This window comes from Eptatretus burgeri, chromosome 5 (genome assembly GCF_056783735.1).
Source record: "Eptatretus burgeri isolate ZD-2024b chromosome 5, Ebu_testis_v1, whole genome shotgun sequence".
NCBI lineage: Eukaryota > Metazoa > Chordata > Myxini > Myxiniformes > Myxinidae > Eptatretus > Eptatretus burgeri.
Window position 1 is genome coordinate 78,739,625 of NC_140965.1, and position 21,634 is coordinate 78,761,258.

General features: G+C 41.3%; 1 protein-coding gene across 1 annotated transcript in view; it reads right to left on the reverse strand.

Moving 5' to 3' along the window:
* Positions 1 to 21,634, reverse strand: part of CDH23 (cadherin related 23) — a 683,120-nt gene that overhangs the window by 530,103 nt on the left and 131,383 nt on the right. The window contains exon 4 of the mRNA XM_085883587.1: positions 8,535 to 8,677. Coding sequence (XP_085739713.1) covers positions 8,535 to 8,677 — 143 coding nt within the window. The remainder of the gene's footprint in view (positions 1 to 8,534; positions 8,678 to 21,634) is intronic.

The following is a 21,634-nucleotide window of genomic DNA, read 5'->3' on the forward strand; positions in this document are numbered from 1 at the left end:
TGTCATCCCAGTGTTTCACATAGAAATTGGTGGGATTCTTTTTTGTCCAAATAGTCCCATACAGCTTCAATGATATTGAGATCTGGGATCTGGGCTTTGATGGTGTCATTCCATGCATTTAATGGCTCCAGCCTTCTTTCTTTTGCAAATAAGTTTTAATTATTCCAGCTGAGTATTTTGGACTACATCTTGTTGTAAGGTGAAATATGGACCAATAAGTCTTACATCACTGGGGATAGCATGGTGGATTAAAATTTGTTTGCATCTTGCTGCAGTCAATATACCATCAACTTGCTCGAATTTCCCAACACCACTTGAGGATATGCACCCCCAAACTTAAATTGAAACTCCTCTATGCTTAATTGTTGGCTTCAAACAAGCCTCTTTATAAGTTTCAGTTTTTCATCATCTTACATATATACTATCTTCGATTCTATCCAAATAACTGAATCTTTGACACGTCTCTCCAAAGCATCTTTCACCGATGTTCCAAAGTTCAATTTCTGTTTTATTGTGCATACTTTAGCCTTTTAGTCATGTTCCCCTTTCTTGAGAGAGGTTTTCTTAATGCAATACATCCTTTAAGTCCTGATTTTAAAAGTGACCTTTGTGCTTTTGATGGATTGACAACAATACTCGAACGTTCTGTCATCAATTCAACTGTTGTCTTCTTTCTATTCCTGTAAGATATTATCTTCAAGTATTGCTCATTCTTGTTAAACAGCTTTTTGGATCTTCCATTCCTGGCTTTGTCAATAACAGATGATGGTTCTCTGTACTCGACTGTTTTGGATACCACACCTTGAAAATCCAGTGATGTGAGCTATTTCAGTCAATGCTTTTCCTTCTTTATGCAGAATGCAATTCTATGGCAATCTTCAACTGAAAATTTAGTCATTTTGTGTAAGCTAACAGTTAATCCTGATAATCTGTATTCTGCAGTAAAAAAGTGACCTTTGAGCTTCATGGAGTGTTGAACAACACCTGATGTTAATGACGAGGAACACCTGGCAATGATTAATAAATTATATTTGATTGGTAAATATGATGGATTAGCTCCTACAACACCTATGTACATGTGTACAGTAGTTAACTCCTCATGTGTGCAGCTGCTCATGTGTACAGTAGTTTACTTTGAGTTGTGATCACAAGTTTTTGAAGATTCTGATCAATGTGAAAGAAAGATTGCTCAATGCTGTGTTTCGTTTCTTTTCATCCAAACTAAGCTGTATTCATAACAGTCAACATTGTTATAATAGTCGAAACAAGAGTAGAGTATTTTAGTAAACAAATTGTTGTTGCACATAACATCCATCTATTGTAACTCCTGAATGTACAGGAGACTTGCGCACAGCAGTGTATGTTATCACGAAAACGCCAACGGTTGCGGACAATTTCATTAAATCAGCGAGATATCTCCTAATGTGTGTTCAGATTAGCTGTTGCGTCACATCCCCAATTTGCAATGCTGTGGGAGAAAATAATTATATGAATGTACTCTCAATTATAATTGTTGCTGGTGCTTTATAAATTTAATTTTTATGCTACAAGTCAAATTGGATGTCAGTTATGCTTCCTTTTAGCCAAGAGTCTTTTGACCTAAATGTTGATAAAAGGAATGTCTTGCTATGGAACAAAGTGACCTGGTTGATAACACCAACTTTTTCCATGATTACATCATTCACTTTTCACCGAGGAGACATGTATTGCATTTTGAATTATTTTGCCTATAGGCTTATCAGCCCCCTCCACTCTCCCAAAAGAATATAAATGCCAGAAAATGTAATCTTAGTTTAGTGCAATTCATTGTGGATGTTTACCATCTCAGTGGGTTGTATTCCATAGTACTATGTTAATAAAATTATCTGATGTAATGTACTTTCCGTTGTGGACATTGAATTAATTGTGGCTTTCATTTGAGTAACAGGATTTACCTCGAGTTGGTTAAAACGTAAACTACAAAATTCTACAACAATGCCATAGACTGATTGTTTAGTCAGTGACACATTATCCCTCTGATCGCTCTACAATTTCACTTTTATTTGTCTTTCCTTTCAATAGTTATTTTCATATGTTTTTATTATTCATGCACTTCCCAAGTCTTCATGGAAGCATCATGGGGGGCTTAATCCTTGCGACGTAACCGAGCCCCAAGATACGGCCCTGATTGAATGGTTTAAATGCCAGGGCATGGCCGATCGAGTAGCGTGAGTGATCAACCTGCTGGACCAATAAGGACTTGCAACCTTTGGATGTGGTCACGAGTCCTGAAAGTTTGGGTTCAAAGCTTCTGGACGGATGCTCATTACTCCAATCAGGACAGGGACAAGTTGCGGTGATCCATTCAGAAGGGCAGAAGACATGCTCCAGGAATTGGTCCTGAGAGAGACTGCTGGTTGGACTGGATTGGGAAATACTGCAAGGTGGGAGAATCCAACATGCTCCAGAGAGTTGGTTGGCTGAGAGTTCTGCAAAATGCCCCAGTCATATGGAGTTCATGTCACATGCCAACCTAGCAATCTCCCTGTGCTGACCACCATTCCAAGTGATCCGTCGACAGAATCATCCCGTTTTATTTCTCTTCTCTTCTCTTCTCTTCTCTCTCCCTCTATCTGTGTCTCCGTATCTGTCTGTCCTCTCTCTCTCTCTCTCTCTCTCTCTCTCTCTCTCTCTCTCTCTCTCTCTCTCTCTCTCTCTCTCTCTCTCTCTCTCTCTCTCTCTCTCTCTCTCTCTCTCTCTCTCTCTCTCTCTCTCTCTCTCTCTCTCTCTCTCTCTCTCTCTCTCTCTCTCTCTCTCTCTCTCTCCCTCTCCCTCCCTCTCCCTCTCTCTCTCCCCCCCACCCTCTTCGTCTTTATATCCTCCCATGTGTGCTGATGTGGTTAAGGATTAGTTTTAAGTCGGTGAGTCCATTTTTTTTTGAGAGATAAGCATGTGTCTTCCCACCATCATGTTCCCTCATTTCCTGTTAATTATTCCCAATTATTCTATGTTTATACCTTATCTGGAATTTACATTCCAGATAAGGTATTGCTATCACACTCCATCCGTCTTCCATTTCGACTTCTTCTGCCAAACCGCTGGGCCGATCTGGCTGAAATTTGGCAGCAACGTTCCTTTACTGACTGATAACAGGAATTGCAAAGCTCATTCCAGTCACATTGCTTTAAGTATGTCAAAATGGCCAACTTAGTAAATTCCCTCACACATCTCCTCCAGACACACCAGTCAGAATGCCACCAAATTTGGTTTTTATATTTTATTTTTGCATACCTTGTCGAGGCTCATATGAGAGCCAACACAAAATGCACAGCAAGGGGGGCATGAGATAAGAGGGGTGGGAGTGGGAAGGACAAAACACTGGGGCACTGAGACATTAGGAGATCTGTGCAAGGAACACGGGGTATACAAAGTGGATATCACAGGGACTTTCACGAAGGAAAGCAGGGAATTTGAAGGAGGTGGGTTTGGGGTGAATTAAGGTGGGAAGAAAAGATGGAGGATTTGGACAGGGGACGATAAGAGGTGGTGGAAAACGGCTGTTTTGAAGGCCTGCAAGGAAGAATGGGATTGAACAGAGTGAGGGAGTTTATTCCAAAGGTGGGAAAAAAGAGGAATGAAACAGTAAAGGTGAGCAGTGATTCGTTATTTTGTTAGTTTGTCCAGAAGGGGGTTGTTTGCGGACCTTGAGCACCCTAGGGAAATATGGTCAGAACAAATCGCACACAGAGCAGGGGGGGGGGGGCGAGACCAGAGAGAATACGGTAGAAGACAGAAAGACCACCGACCTGCCTGCGGTGAGAAAGTGAAAGGCCCAAAGACTCAGCCTCATCGCGGGAGATGCCAATGATCCGAAATGCCTTGGTTTCCACAGGGTGAAGCTGAGAAATGTGGGAGGCAGGAGCACCAGCCCAGAGGGAAGAGCAGTACTCCATCAGGCTGCAGATGAAAGCTTTGTTTGTTGTCAGGAGTTTAGGTGGGCCAAGGCAGGACTTTGCACGATGGAGAATTCCCAGTCAGCGACTGGCTTTGAAGGCCAGGTTGGAAATGTGGCTTTCCAAGGAAAGATCATGGCAGATAGTGAGACCCAGAATATATATTCTGGGTATTATATATATGAGCTTGGTATTATATATATATATATATATATATATATATATATATATATATATTTTTTTTTTATATATATATATATATATATATATATATATATATATATATATATATATATATATATATATATTGATTTTATTTTTAACCTCCGCCATTGAAGATGGATGGAGGTTACTGTTTTCACCCCCTTTCTGTTTGTTTGTTTGTTTGTTTGTTTGTTTGTTTGTGAACAGTATTACGGAAAAACTCCTCGACGGATTTCGACGAAACTTGGTGGGGGTTAGGTCTGGTCCAAGGATCATGGTCCAAGACCATTAGATTTTGGACTTGGTCAAAAATCCAATATGGCCGCTATGGCGGCCAATTTGAAAAAATATTTGAATTTTTATTTTTTTGCATTTCTACATGTTTTAAGTGATTTCCAACCCCTCACCCCCCCCCCCCAAAAAAAAATTTGCAACTTTTTTTTTCAACAAATTTTCGATTTCTTTTTTTTGCATTTCTACACGTTTTCAGTGATTTCCAACCTCCCCCCTCCCCAAAAAAAATTGTTAGAGAAAAAAAAATTTGCAATTTTTTTTTTCAACAAAATTTAGATTTTTTTCTGCATTTCTACATGTTACAAGTGATTTCTAACAAAAAAAAACATGCCAAAATTATAATTGAGGCTGATTTTGGAACTTCAGGTGGATATACCCACGTAAAATCAATTTCTGTCTCAAGGAATCTAGTTATGACGAATGAATTGAGTATGTAAAAGTTAAAAGTAAAAGGGAAAGTTGCAAACTATAACTCTGTGAGCACTGGTGACATCAAATTGAATGAATTGGATATCAGGTTCACTTGAGTGACCAAGCAGTATTGGCGGCGGAGGTTTTGCACTCTACCAAGTGCTCCCCCTCTAGTTCTTTAATGTGTTTTTGAGTACTGTATCTTGTCAGTTAACATTTTGAACAATCCTTGTATTATCTTGCATTGGGATAAAGTTTGTGTTAGTTATTCAAGAAGCAATGTGTTCATGATGGAATTTCTTTTAACTCTCACTTGGATCAAATTGAATATTTATTTTTGTATATTTTTTTCTCATTCTCTTCCATTCTCAAAATCCTCATGTTATCTCGTTGTGAAAAAAAAATTCAGGTCAGTTGAGAGCATGCTTGTTCAATATTAAGTGCTTAATAATATGTCATCTTTTAATTTGTTTCGTTTACTTGTTTCTCAATGAAATGCCTGGTGTCATGGCAACATTTTCGAAATATATTGGAATCATGCCTCACAACATCACTGAGATTTTATTTACTTCGATCTTAGCCACATCTGGTCTTACTGTGATGAGTCCTGCATGGGAATCTTATGGATTCTAAATAAAAGTAAATATTGCATTTGCTATTATACTTTAAATGAAATACTGCTTATATACAATGGAAAACTAGCCTTAATTGTGAAGGCTAGTGTATGTCTGCATCGGCAGATCGATAGAACAATGGATAAAATCGACAAAGTGTTGATCAGAGTATCCTAACTGCCTTGGGAAGCAATGAGAAGCTGAAATATTGAGTGTTAAAGCTTCGTCAGAGAGCTCTTTTGCTCAGAAGAAGGTTTAACCCTGAAAATGTTGTATTTTCCTTGCTTCCCATGGTGGTTAGCATTCTCTGATAAATGATCTGGAGATACAATCCAAAATTCTATCCATCCATTGGGACCAAACTCTGTGCAGAGTGTTGGTGCTGTCTCAGCAGTCTCCTTGGCTATTGGACACAATCCTGGACGGGTTGCCACTCCGACACAGTATACCACAATGCTGGCACTCATTTTGCCGACCTCAGAAGGATGACAGGCAGAGTTAACCCCACCTAGTATTAGTTCAACAGCTGTGTGGGATTTGATTTCAGGATCCTCAGATCTCAAGCCCACTACCCTAACCATTAAACCAACACCAGACCTAATCCATCATTCTTACTGTCTAAATATTCTCAGTTCAATGAAAGTTAAGACCTTGACTATTGACCAGCTGCCCTAGTTGGTAGTATTGCATCATCTATGAGAGTTGAAAGACAACTGCTCTCATGTACCTACCAAGATGGGAGACACTGGGCACTTACGCTCTCGCCTTACACACTCACAGCTGTTAAATAATCTGTAATTTTAATCAGAACTCGCTCAGTATATCTATATACAGCACTTCACTAAAAGGACAAAAACAATTGGAAATTTTGCTGTCATACAGAATATAAGAATTTATTTCCTGTGTGGGAAACATCATAATAACATCAGGTGTGACTGGGATTGAAATATAAACGAGATCTGCACTCGATCTGCAAACGAGATCTGAAATAGAGACCAGAACAAAAATCTAATCGGCTTTTTCTCGTCATCAACACAGTCCGAATCCGTCCTCAACCTTTTGAAATATCATGCTGTATATCGTTTTTGGCCCCATCTCTCAATGGTGAAGCATCACTTTAGTAATAATAAAAATTCTCGCATCTGGAACTTCACCAAAATTGAATCAATTTGTCCTTGTCACACACCCAACCTGTCGATCAAATTTCATCCAAATCCGTCAATAACTTTTTGAGAAATAGTGCTCACAGACAAACAAAGAGTTGAAACAACAACCTCTGTCCTCCTTCGGTGGTGGTGGGAATAACCTGTGCCCCACATAAACGGAGTAGCTATCCAAGTTGGTTCTGCCTTCAGCTTTGAATGGAGTACTGCCTTCAGATATTTTTTTTTATTCCCATAAAGACCTCATTATATTTTTTTGGTGCATCTTGGATGATTATAATCATCTCATTCACAGAACTTTTTGGCCACCCATATAGCAGCCAATAACATAAGTGCCCAAGGGGTATGTGAAAAAGGACAATTTTCGACTAAGGAGGGCACAGTATGGCAACGGTGGCCTATCATCAGAAACTGCAGTACCTGGTGAACAATTTAGACTGGCTCATTGACTTTTGGCAATCAAACCAACAAACATTAACCTCTTAAGTCATGGAGGACCATTGCATACGATTGCAGAACTTGCTGGTACAGAGGGTGGAAACATTACTTAACTCAGCATATTTCAATTAAAAAAACAAACCGTTAAAAGTACAAATTTCAATTGACTCACTATTTGGAAAAAAGGTCTCATCCATTACCTCCACAAGCAAAGGTGGGTGGAGGTTATGTTTTCACCCTCTCTGTCTGTCTATGAGCAGGATATCTCAAAAAGTTATAGACTGATTCAGACGAAACTTGGTGGATGAGTTGGGTGGGTGACAAGAAGAAGCTGATTCGACTTTGGTTAGGATCCGGATGCAGATCTAGCCGATCAGTGGGATACAAAATATAAACTATTCAGCCTAGTGGAGGTATGTGCTATACCGAGTACCGTTCCATTTTATCAAGTAATTATTTGACAATCACTATTTTCTGTTTGCCTTTACATCAGCCTCCTTTTGAAATCCATCATTCAGTGTTCTATTATTTGAGGAGTTTACCAAAACATGCTCCCCGATTACATTTTCTCAAATAAGTTCAATTCAAACCTTCGAACACATTTATCTTTTTTGTGTGTACATTACAACTGAGTTTGGAGATAAACTAAAAAAGAACAAGGAATAACAGTATGGAAAATGAAAGGGCTATAAAAAAAGGGACCAGACATTACATCGTTTGTTTCCTTTCAAGTTGAAAAATGCAATTCTCATTGAGTTATGAAAAATACACCGCCATGAAGTCCTAACGCGAGACATAATGCCGTGATGATGTCATTGACATTACACTGTCTTACGACACCACCATTTTAAAGCAGTCTCAGCCAAGATGGCCACTAAATCCATCATCCTGACACTTCACGTCTAGTATTCAGCCCGTCGCTTACCGACTTCAGATATAATCAGATGTATGAGTCATGGCATTCAACTGCAGTCAGTGAAGTAACAGAATGGGTTTAGTGCTGGATGCCAGGAGGAAGTGCATGTCCATAGAGGCCTAGCCGAGCACCAGCCATAATGCTGTAATGACGTCACAAACGTAACGTCGTCATGACGTCCCAGTAAAAAGAGGGTGACAGAGGGACAGACGGAAAAATCCAGCTCCTTTAATATCTCGATTTTTGACGTTTTCCTCTCTATATTACTGTGCAAACAAATTTATATAAAAGCTCTTTTATATTGTGATGAAAGGCTCATGGAGCTTGGACCTACTGTATACATTATTACATGAAGGACAAAGGAACATTGAAGGGATCAATGTACTTTTACATGAATTACAGGAACGTTGGGAGAAAAGTGTCAAATAACCACAAGGAAACACTGTACAGGCCAATCCAACCCCCCACACCCTCCTCCCACAGAGCTTTGTCAAAATCACAGTGATTCACCATAAATCCCAGGACGGTCCACCCCGCATAACTGAGAAAAAGGGGGCATCACCTCTCTGTCCAAGTTTCTTCGTACGGTCACAACACCAGAGTAGGCATTCACGTAAAAGAAAGATCGGCCTTCATCCCCTTCAATATCAAACACCAAGGGGTCGTTGTCTGGGTCACTTGCACTGAGCTTTGCGATGGATGTTCCTGCAGGTATTAAAGAAGGGAAGACAGAGGCCATCACAGTGTTGGAAAGATGATGCCACAGCAAAAATTTATTACAATACTTGCAAATACCACCCGTGCTTTCGCTGATGGGAACACTGATATGGGGGGGGGGAGAAGGGGTGATTGAGAGGGGTAGAGGGAGAGTGAGGAGTGAGAGAGAGGAGGAAGGCTAAAAGAGAGAGGAAGGAGGGGGAAGAGAGAGGAGGGAGTGAGAGTGAGGAGGGAGGGAGAGTGAGGAAGTGGGTGGAGGGGTGGGGAGAGAAGGCAGCGAGAGGTGAGAGGAAGGGAAGGCAGATGTGTGGTGGAGCGTCAATTACGATTCATACTCTCATCAAAATGATTCTGCATAGAATAACAGTGAAGATGGAAACAAAATAATGTCTGAAATCCATTTTATACCGGTCATACTATAAATAACAACCAGAGACAAACACTGCTGGGACATGTCCGGAGATAAACACAGTCCAGAAACAAACACCGCCCAGACGCGTCTGGAGCCAAGCTATCCGGAGACAAATACCGCTTGGACATGTCCTGAGACAAACTCCCGTCCAGACATAAACACCGCCCGGACACAAACTCCCATCCAGACATAAACACTGCAAACTCCCATCCGGACACGTCTGTTGACAAACTCCCATCCGGACATGCCCGGAGACAAACTCCCATTCGGACACGTCGGTTGACAAACTCCTATCCAGACATGCCCGGAGACAAACTCCCATTCGGACACGTCGGTTGACAAACTCCTATCCAGACATGCCCGGAGACAAACTCCCATTCGGACACGTCCGTTGACAAACTCCCATCTGGACCCGTCCGTTGACAAACTCCCATCCGGACATGCCTAGAGACAAACTCCCATCCAGACATGCCCGGAGACAAACTCCCATCCAGACATGTCCGGAGACAAACTCCCATCCAGACATGTCCGGAGACAGACTCCCATCCTGACACGTCCGGAGACAGACTCCCATCCTGACACGTCTGGAGACAAACCCCGCCTGGACATAACAAACGTCCAAACACATATGGAGATAACCTCCAGACATAAAGACCGTCCGGATACGTCCAGAGACAGAGACACAGACACAGAGACACAGACACAGAGACACAGAGAGAGAGAGAGAGAGAGAGAGAGAGAGAGAGAGAGAGAGAGAGAGAGAGAGAGAGAGAGAGAGAGAGAGAGAGAGAGAGAGAGAGAGAGAGAGAGAGAGAGAGAGAGAGAGAGAGAGAGAGAGAGAGAGAGAGAGAGAATGGGGGTAGAGGACGGGGTGTTATCAGAGAGAATATGTTATGCTTTGTGAACAACACAAACTACACACCACACACCACACACACAGCCGTTTATTAATACAGATAGCTTGAACGTGGTAACTATTAAGCCACACTACTTCACCACGGAGCTAGCTGTGCGATTGAACAAGCGCACAACAATGCACAACTTTAACTCGATGTAAAGACAAGTCATAATTTGCAAACTATACCCATGGCCATGATTTATTGTCATATATTATCTGTGTGAGAATGTCAACAGTTCAGCCATCATAGGAAACTATGACCACCACTACCATAACCACTACCACTACGACTGCTACTACTACTACTACTTTCATGGAATGGCCCCAATTATTCTCACCTCCTGTCAGGTCAGCTGGGGAATAATTTTGGCCCAAGTCTTTCAGGAACCAGCTGGCTAGACCTATTGACTGGAGATCACAGGAATTTGTTATTTGTTCAGTATGCCGGTGATAACTCACCAACACTTGGAGAGGGACACCGAAGGATTCCTGAAGTCCACGAACAACCAATGCAGATGGAACCACCAGTGTAACATCTATCTGAGTTATCTTGTATCGTGGTCAAATTCTCCCCCCCCCCCGCCCCCCCGTAGTTTAGGACAGCATGGCACCATATCGCCAAGCATGCGAAACACCATGAGGGTGAACATTTGTTGCTCAAAACGTTTATTGCTCAAAGTCAAGTGCTCATACATTGTACCTCAAAGCTATCTCACAAACAACTGTTATGGGAAAGCAACAGGTGTTATCAGTTTCTTCAAACCCTTCACAAAATATTCCACAGACCTCTCTGGAAACCCTCCAGTCAACCATAATTATACAGTCCTATACATAGAATATTATTATACATAAATTCACCTGTTTACATAATTTAATTAATAAGGTGCAGGTGTGCCACCGATGTTGTGCCCCCACATATTAGGGGGGGGGTTGGAAATCACTTAAAACATATAGAAATGCAAAAACAAGAAATCAAAATTTAGTTGAAAAAAATTTGCAAAAATTTTTTTTTCTCACAATTTTTTTTTGTGGGGGGGGGGTGGAAATCACTTAAAACATGTAGAAATGCAAAAAAAAAATTTCTCTAACAATTTTTTTTTGGGGGGTGGGGACAAAGTCCAAAATGTAATGACATGATCCTTAAACCTCAATGGACCATACCTAACCCCCCCACCAAGTTTCGTCGAAATCCGTCGAGGAGTTTTTCCGTAATACTGTTCACAAACAAACAAACAAACAAACAGAAAGGGGTGAAAACAGTCACCTCCGATCTTCGATGGCGGAGGTTAATAAACAATAAACCACGAGCAGCTCACAGTAATTTATTTGGAAATTATTTGGAAAATTCATAATTTTCTGTTATTTGGAACCCCCCTCCCATACCCAATTCCTGGATTTGCCCATGCAGTTAAAAACCAATGAACATGCTCAAAGGGGAACAACCCTATATTTGAACTAGAGGGGGAGCACTCGGGAGAGTGCAAAACCTCCGCCGCCAATACTGCTGGGTCACTCAAGTGAACCTTATATCTTATTCATTAAATATGATGTCAACAGTGCTGACAGTTATAGTTCTTTTCTCCAAACAATTTTTTTTGGGGGGTGGGGGTGGGGGGGTTGGAAATCACTTAAAACATGTAGAAATGCAAAAAAAAAGAAATCGAAATTTTGTTGAAAAAAAAGTTTCAAAAATTTTTTTTCTCTAAATTTTTTTTGGGGGGGGTTGGAAATCACTTAAAACAAGTAGAAATGCAAAAAAAAAATTCTCGAACAATTTTTTTTTGGGGGGGGGCCCAAGTCCAAAATCTAATGGCATGATCCTTGGACCATACCTAACCCCCCCCTCCCGCACCAAGTTTTGTCGAAATCCATCGAGGAGTTTTTCTATAATACTGTTCACAAACAAACAAACAAGCAGTCATGGACAGGTACTTACGAAATCGTCAACTTGACCTCTGACCTTAACTAATAAAAGCTGTCTAGAGAGAAGGTAGCGACGCAAACCAGAAGTTTCTACGATGATTCTGTACCAAACCATCAAAAATCGTAACGTCGACCGAAGCAAAAATCTCCATTTCTCCACGCAATTATTTTATATTATTTTATCAATGTCACAAAACCGTAATATTCGGCCATCCACCAACAATCTTTACATAATCCGACGGCTCAGCGAGTCAGGCATGCGACGATAACCTTTATTGGGATAAAAAAATGTCTTTTAAACACCATCTTTATCGAAAACACCGTCGGCGAACACGGAAAACCTTAACGTGACAACGACACATCTGCTCGAGCACACTGCATCATGGGACGACCCGTGGCGCGTCGAGTGAAATATTTTTATACAATCTTAAAACGTCTCCAAAACATCCGATTTTTACCAGAATTTCAACAACCGAGTTTTAAGCGTCCTACGCGATCGCAAAAACCGAAGACAAAATTAAAATCGAAGTTAAAACGAACTCGTAATGTCGAGTGAAGCAAAAATCTCCATTTCTCCACGCAATTATTCAATATTATTTTATCAGTCACAAAACCGTAATATTCGGCCATCCACCAACAATCTTTACATAATCCGACGGCTCAGCGAGTCAGGCATGCGACGATAACCTTTATTGGGAAAAAAAAGTCTTTTAAACACCATCTTTATCGAAAACACCGTCAGCGAACACGGAAAACCTTAACGTGACAACGACACGTCTGCTCGAGCACACTGCATCATGGGACGACCCGTGGCGCGTCGAGTGAAATATTTTTTATACAATCTTAAAACGTCTCCAAAACATCCGATTTTTACCAGAATTTCAACAACCGAGTTTTAAGCGTCCTAAGCGATCGCAAAAACCGAAGACAAAATTAAAATCAAAGTTAAAACGAACTCGTAACGTCGAGCGAAGCAAAAATACTCCATTTCTCCACGTGAATTTATGGAATTATGTTTGACCTCACTGTGACCTTGACCTTTGATCGCTTTTGACCAAAATCTAATCAGCGCAAGCCATCACCTCCTGAATCACATGGTGTAATTTGAGATTGGTAGCTTCTTCCATTCTCGAGTTATCATTTTTGGATGTTTGTCCTCACTGTGACCTTGACCTTTGACCGATTTTGACCAAAATTTAATCAGCACTAGCCATCAACCTCCTGAATCACGTGATGTAATTTGACATTGGTAGCTTCTTCCGTTCTCGAGTTATCTGTACCAAACCATCAAAAATCGAATATTTGACCTCACTGAGACCTTGACCTTTGACCGATTTTGACCAAAATCTAATCAGCACTAGCCATCACCCTCCTGAATCACGTGGTGCAATTTGACATTGGTAGCTCCTTCCGTTCTCACGTTATCGTGCCTACAAACAAACAAACAAACAAGCAGTCATAGACTGGTACTTACGAAATTGTCAACTTGACCTCTGACCTTGTCTAATAAAAGCTGTCTCTCCAGAAGGTAGCGACGCAAACCAAAAGTTTCTACGATGATTCTGTATCAAACCATCAAAAATCGTAACGTCGACCGAAGCAAAAATCTCCATTTCTCCACCCAATTATTTTATATTATTTTATCAATGTCACAAAACCGTAATATTCGGCCATCCACCAACAATCTTTACATAATCCGACGGCTCAGCGAGTCAGGCATGCGACGATAACCTTTATTGGGATAAAAAAATGTCTTTTAAACACCATCTTTATCGAAAACACCGTCGGCGAACACGGAAAACCTTAACGTGACAACGACACATCTGCTCGAGCACACTGCATCATGGGACGACCCGTGGCGCGTCGAGTGAAATATTTTTATACAATCTTAAAACGTCTCCAAAACATCCGATTTTTACCAGAATTTCAACAACCGAGTTTTAAGCGTCCTACGCGATCGCAAAAACCGAAGACAAAATTAAAATCGAAGTTAAAACGAACTCGTAATGTCGAGTGAAGCAAAAATCTCCATTTCTCCACGCAATTATTCAATATTATTTTATCAGTCACAAAACCGTAATATTCGGCCATCCACCAACAATCTTTACATAATCCGACGGCTCAGCGAGTCAGGCATGCGACGATAACCTTTATTGGGAAAAAAAGTCTTTTAAACACCATCTTTATCGAAAACACCGTCAGCGAACACGGAAAACCTTAACGTGACAACGACACGTCTGCTCGAGCACACTGCATCATGGGACGACCCGTGGCGCGTCGAGTGAAATATTTTTTATACAATCTTAAAACGTCTCCAAAACATCCGATTTTTACCAGAATTTCAACAACCGAGTTTTAAGCGTCCTAAGCGATCGCAAAAACCGAAGACAAAATTAAAATCAAAGTTAAAACGAACTCGTAACGTCGAGCGAAGCAAAAATACTCCATTTCTCCACGTGAATTTATGGAATTATGTTTGACCTCACTGTGACCTTGACCTTTGATCGCTTTTGACCAAAATCTAATCAGCGCAAGCCATCACCTCCTGAATCACATGGTGTAATTTGAGATTGGTAGCTTCTTCCATTCTCGAGTTATCATTTTTTGGATGTTTGTCCTCACTGTGACCTTGACCTTTGACCGATTTTGACCAAAATTTAATCAGCACTAGCCATCAACCTCCTGAATCACGTGATGTAATTTGACATTGGTAGCTTCTTCCGTTCTCGAGTTATCTGTACCAAACCATCAAAAATCGAATATTTGACCTCACTGAGACCTTGACCTTTGACCGATTTTGACCAAAATCTAATCAGCACTAGCCATCACCCTCCTGAATCACGTGGTGCAATTTGACATTGGTAGCTCCTTCCGTTCTCACGTTATCGTGCCTACAAACAAACAAACAAACAAGCAGTCATAGACTGGTACTTACGAAATTGTCAACTTGACCTCTGACCTTGTCTAATAAAAGCTGTCTCTCCAGAAGGTAGCGACGCAAACCAGAAGTTTCTACGATGATTCTGTATCAAACCATCAAAAATCGTAACGTCGACCGAAGCAAAAATCTCCATTTCTCCACCCAATTATTTTATATTATTTTATCAATGTCACAAAACCGTAATATTCGGCCATCCACCAACAATCTTTACATAATCCGACGGCTCAGCGAGTCAGGCATGCGACGATAACCTTTATTGGGATAAAAAATGTCTTTTAAACACCATCTTTATCGAAAACACCGTCGGCGAACACGGAAAACCTTAACGTGACAACGACACATCTGCTCGAGCACACTGCATCATGGGACGACCCGTGGCGCGTCGAGTGAAATATTTTTATACAATCTTAAAACGTCTCCAAAACATCCGATTTTTACCAGAATTTCAACAACCGAGTTTTAAGCGTCCTACGCGATCGCAAAAACCGAAGAAAAAATTAAAATCGAAGTTAAAACGAACTCGTAATGTCGAGTGAAGCAAAAATCTCCATTTCTCCACGCAATTATTCAATATTATTTTATCAGTCACAAAACCGTAATATTCGGCCATCCACCAACAATCTTTACATAATCCGACGGCTCAGCGAGTCAGGCATTCGACGATAACCTTTATTGGGAAAAAAAAGTCTTTTAAACACCATCTTTATCGAAAACACCGTCAGCGAACACGGAAAACCTTAACGTGACAACGACACGTCTGCTCGAGCACACTGCATCATGGGACGACCCGTGGCGCGTCGAGTGAAATATTTTTTATACAATCTTAAAACGTCTCCAAAACATCCGATTTTTACCAGAATTTCAACAACCGAGTTTTAAGCGTCCTAAGCGATCGCAAAAACCGAAGACAAAATTAAAATCAAAGTTAAAACGAACTCGTAACGTCGAGCGAAGCAAAAATACTCCATTTCTCCACGTGAATTTATGGAATTATGTTTGACCTCACTGTGACCTTGACCTTTGATCGCTTTTGACCAAAATCTAATCAGCGCAAGCCATCACCTCCTGAATCACATGGTGTAATTTGAGATTGGTAGCTTCTTCCATTCTCGAGTTATCATTTTTTGGATGTTTGTCCTCACTGTGACCTTGACCTTTGACCGATTTTGACCAAAATTTAATCAGCACTAGCCATCAACCTCCTGAATCACGTGATGTAATTTGACATTGGTAGCTTCTTCCGTTCTCGAGTTATCTGTACCAAACCATCAAAAATCGAATATTTGACCTCACTGAGACCTTGACCTTTGACCGATTTTGACCAAAATCTAATCAGCACTAGCCATCACCCTCCTGAATCACGTGGTGCAATTTGACATTGGTAGCTCCTTCCGTTCTCACGTTATCGTGCCTACAAACAAACAAACAAACAAGCAGTCATAGACTGGTACTTACGAAATTGTCAACTTGACCTCTGACCTTGTCTAATAAAAGCTGTCTCTCCAGAAGGTAGCGACGCAAACCAGAAGTTTCTACGATGATTCTGTATCAAACCATCAAAAATCGTAACGTCGACCGAAGCAAAAATCTCCATTTCTCCACCCAATTATACCTTAATGTAACTCAACGACGCGTCTGCTCGAGCGCACTGCATCATGGGACGACCCGTGACCCGTCGAGTGAAATATTTTTCATGCAATCTTAAAACATCTCCAAAACATCCGATTTTTACCAGAATTTCGACAACCGAGTTTTGGGCATCCTAAGCGATCGCAAAAACCGAAGACATAAATTAAAATCGAAGTTAAAACGAACTCGTAACGTCGAGCGAAGCAAGAATACTCCATTTCGCCACATGAATTTACGGAATTATGTTTGACCTCACTGTGACCTTGACCTTTGACCGATTTTGACCAAAATCTAATCAGCACGAGCCATCACCCTCCTGAATCACGTGGTGTAATTTGACATTGGTAGCTTCTTCCGTTCTCGAGTTATCGTGCCTACAAACAAACAAACAAACAAACGGAAGTCATCAATATACTTACGAAATCTTTAGATTTCGTAAGTAACAAACAGAAAGGGGTGAAAACAGTAACCTCCGATCTTCAATGGCGGAGGTTAAAAATGAGAATGAATAAATTCAACTTCTGACTGAATTTTTCATTTTGCATGTATTTACAAAACAATGCACCATTAAACAGCAAATGTAACATCAGTGTTCTATGGATCGTGAAAAACTCATAAAATGCATCTCACAACCAATCATGGACCTCCATTGGCAAGACAGCCTCCAAATAAGATACTGAGAAATTCGTGTTTAAGATATTAAAGAATGTAAATTGAAAATTTTGACAATGATCAGATTTTTGGGGGTTTTTTTGGTTTGGGCTAAAAGGATAACTCAGAGGTGACATACTCACCTTTGAGCTGTCTAGTTAGAGTTCAATTCCCGACCTAGCTATAAACTATTACACTGGTTCTTTTGCAGGTAGCATGTTGCCTCACTCAATGAGTGTGCCATCCATCAAATGGGGGCATGAGTAGCTTGAGGTCCTGTGTGCTTGCATTTCCTGCAAGTATGTAAAAAAGATCCCATGGTGTCATTCACAAAGAGGAGGTGAGTTATTGCCAGCACCCTGGGTCAATTCCAAATTTCTCTTCCTCACCTACGGCGAGAATGCATCACAGCAGCACAATCACACTCTCAGAAATGATGCGATCAGCAGTCGGATTCCGCAATCGAATGAATGAATGAGTTTAATTTTACCTTTAAATATGAGCTTTGATTGATGTTGTAGAAGAGCATTTGTGGTCAATTACTTCCATAAACCAGTACAGCCTGTTTCAGTCCACTGCAGGATGAATGCTTCGTTCAACTAATGTCGAGGGCTGACAGAATGGCCTAGAGGTATGCAGACCTGCCTTTAAGCTGTCTAGCCCGGCTTCGAATCCCGACCCAACTATAAACTATCATCCCGGTGTTTTTCAGGCAAGGTGATTCATCGATGTGTGTGCCGACCCTCGGATGGAAGTTAAACTGGGTAAATTCCAAGTCTTGTCTGACAACATAAGTTGGTGGATGTTAAAGATTCCACTGTGTTTGTTGCAAAGAGTAGCGAGCCATTGCCGGCACCATGAATAAGTTACAAATTCCTGTACTAACCTAAAGAGGGCATTGCATCAGAGGCACAGCCATGCCCTCAGCTAATGATGCTACCCCGCAATTGCTACCTTCCCTTCCTCTCACGCTGCCTTATATTCCCCTCATGTTGCCTTCCCCTCTCCTCTCGCTGCCTTTTCCTCCCTTCTCACTGCTTTCTCTTCCCCACACGCTGTCCTCCATCAAAACCCTGTCCACCACCGAACAACTCTCCGGAGTTCGAGGAGAGGAAGGGGTGTCAAAGAATGTGCGAATTGGACAAATGAAAGCTTCTTTTTTTTCACAGTCGGAACAGCTGTCCGGATCAATTCCACAATTCATCTCAGTTCACGAGATTCCAGAGCATATCGTATGTGTGGAAATTAAATAAAGGCACGAACAACGGTGCAGCTTTTTCAACAATTGAAGGAAAACGCCCTTCCTTCCCTTCCCCTTCTCTCATGATTACCTCCTCCCAAAGCCCTTCCACCCCCAACAGGCATCTCTGGGCGGTGTCCGGGCATCGTTTAGTATGACTCGGTTGAGCGTGCTGTTTTAACACACCCAATTTCATTCAATCCTGTTAGACCTAACAATCCTGTTAGACTAATGTTGGCATAAGAGGACCATTCCCCCACACCACTCCCCGCTTTCACTCAAGTCCCCTATCAAACGCATGTCCAGAACACCCACTTCCACTCCCCACGACCTCCTCTCTCGCCGATCCTCCTCACTCCCTCCCCCCTACTTGTATAGCAACGTTGTATAGCAACGTGTGGTGGGGTCTCACTCTCCCCCCTTCCTCGCTCTGCTCCCCCACCCCTTCCTCGCTCCCCCACCCCTTCCTTGCTCCCCCACCTCTTCCTCGCTCCCCCACCCCTTCCTCACTCCCCCACCCCTTCCTTGCTCCCCCACCTCTTCCTCGCTCCCCCACCCCTCCCCCCCCAGTCCTAATATTATTGTCAGCAAAGTGATGGGTTGTATTTGCTCGTATGAAATATGGAGACTCATGTGGAGAGTGTTGGACATACTCACCACTCTTGCCAATATCCGACTTTTGTAATTATGTAATCTGCCCCAAAATTATTGGTGCACTGTGCAGAAACCTGAGAAAGCTGAAGAGTTTGGGGCAAATTAAAATATATTGTGTGTCTGGGAAAAGGTTCTGTCCAAGATAAGGATTGTTGCATGGAATGGCTCACAATGCTTCTGAAAGAAGCTGAAAATAATGGAGAGAGAGATGAGAGATGAGAGATGAGAGATGAGAGATAGAGATAGAGATAGAGATAGAGATAGAGATAGAGATAGAGATAGAGATAGAGATAGAGATAGAGATAGAGATAGAGATAGAGATAGAGATAGAGATAGAGATAGAGATAGAGATAGAGAGAGAGAGAGAGAGAGGTCTGTGCCGCTGCACAACTTAAGACTTGGAGAACTTTCTCAGCTCACCGAACGGGCACCTGCTCATACTACAAACTCCAGACCATGTGGGTCGGTGCAAGGCCCGAGTGGTTGGGCGTGTGCTACACAATACCCTGACAGATCGCAACTAGTGAATGGCCTGTTTTATCTGGATTAGGTGCTTCTGAACACCGATGGGAAGGATCGCACGAGTCATGGCAGGTTAAAAGTGCCCGGCGAGTTCCAGTAATGGCAAATTAAACGTACCTGGTGAACAGAACCGTGCACGTACAGGGTACTTTTAAAATGATGATATTTACTAATAATCATGTTGTGTTGAGACGTGGGAGCTACAGGAGCTGCAAGAGCTGTTACAAATATATTATTTGTTTGGTTCTGGGCCAGAAGAGAAATTATACTACATTTCTGCATCTATTGCTAAAAAATTGAAGTGTAAATGTTATGACCCAGACACCTCTCATCTCCGGATATTTCTCATATTCATATATTTCTACGAGTTTGATTTTCATTCGAGAACAGAACAATTATGGTTAACTATTTTGCGATTTCCACTCTTTCGTTTAAATGTTTAAATGCTGAAAATCTATATTACAGTATATAAAAGGAGCCGTGTTACAACTTGAGAACGGATTAACGGATTTCAATGAATCCAAGGACGGTAGATTCAGGGAACTCCCGGAAAGGTTTGTGATGCAAAAAAACAAATAAATAAATAAAGGTTTGTTTGTGTATGGATGGGTACATGGGCACACGTGTCAAAACTGCAAATGTTAACTTGTGACGCTGGGTATCCCTGCACGGAGGGCAGGATCTCCCAGGAATCCTTTTTTGTGAACTTGAGAACGCATTAACGTATGTCAATGAAACCACCCTCAGGAAGTAAACACAACCACTTATCCCTATCCATACGAAGATGTTTTATCCACAACTTTGATTTCCAAAACGATACTCATTTACATTAAAACAGAAACTCTTCCTTCATCTTCTTCTTCACTTATAATAATGGTGAGTCTCCTTCGATCCAATTTCTCATTTCGATTATATTCAGAAAACACTTGCTATATTCAATACTTCTTTTGTACATTTCAATTTTATTCCTATAACAGTAATATATCGCCCTATCAGACAGTATTTCTGACTATGCACCGCCTTGTAAAGCATCGCAAGGCTACTTGCAACACAGGTGAGAAAAGAAGACCAACAAAAAAGTTGACATTTAAAAATAGGAGCACTGGACCTGTAGCTTATCTTGGCCCTGGTATAATGTTGCAACCCAAATTTGGTCGCATTCTGACAGGTGGATCTGAAGAGGAAGGTTTTTAAAGGAATTTACACGATTTTCCCAAACATTTACTAAGTACGCCATTTTGACACACTTCCGGTCACGTGATCAGCATGACTTCTCTAATATAATTAACAATTAACATTAACTGTCCTAGCCTAATGTTGCAACCTAAATTTGGTAGCATTCTGACTGGTGAGTCTGCAGAAGATTTTTGAAGGAATTTACTAAGTCGGCCATTTTGACCTTGCACTTAAAGTCATGTGACCGGAATGAGCTGAGCAATTCCTGTTACCAACCAGGAGAGGAACGTTGCTGCCAAATTTCAGGCAGATCAGCCCAGTGGTTTGGCCAGAGAAGTTGAAATAGGAGACGGACGGACAGCAAGAACAATACCTTATCTGGAATTTAAATTCCAGATAAGCGAATAATGTATTCGCACGATTTTTTAAGGGTGAAGGTTAATTTTTATTTTTCTCTGAAAAACTGTTGGTGAAAACACTATACCATCTATTTATTACACAACAAAAATGGCAGAATTCCCCCTTTTCAATTTGCATTGTATTCTCCATATGTAAGTAGTGGTGCACCAATGTGACACGGTGCTTCACAGAGGGGAAGAGGCATGTGACCTCAAAATTTCCTCTTTTGTGCAGACGAAAAAAAAAATCTACCTTATAAAAGGAGCCATGTCTGTCTGTTTGTTATGCTATAACGTGAGAAGGGATTAACAGATTTCAATGAATCAACGGCGGTGGATTCAGGGATCTCCCAAGAAGGGTTGTGATGCAAAAAAAACGAATAATTAAAAGAAGGAACGTTTGTGTGTGGTACACAGGCACACGTTGTGAAACTGCAATGCTGGTTATCCTCGCACGGAGGGCAGGATTCCCAGGAATCCTTTTTTGTTCTTGCCCCATAG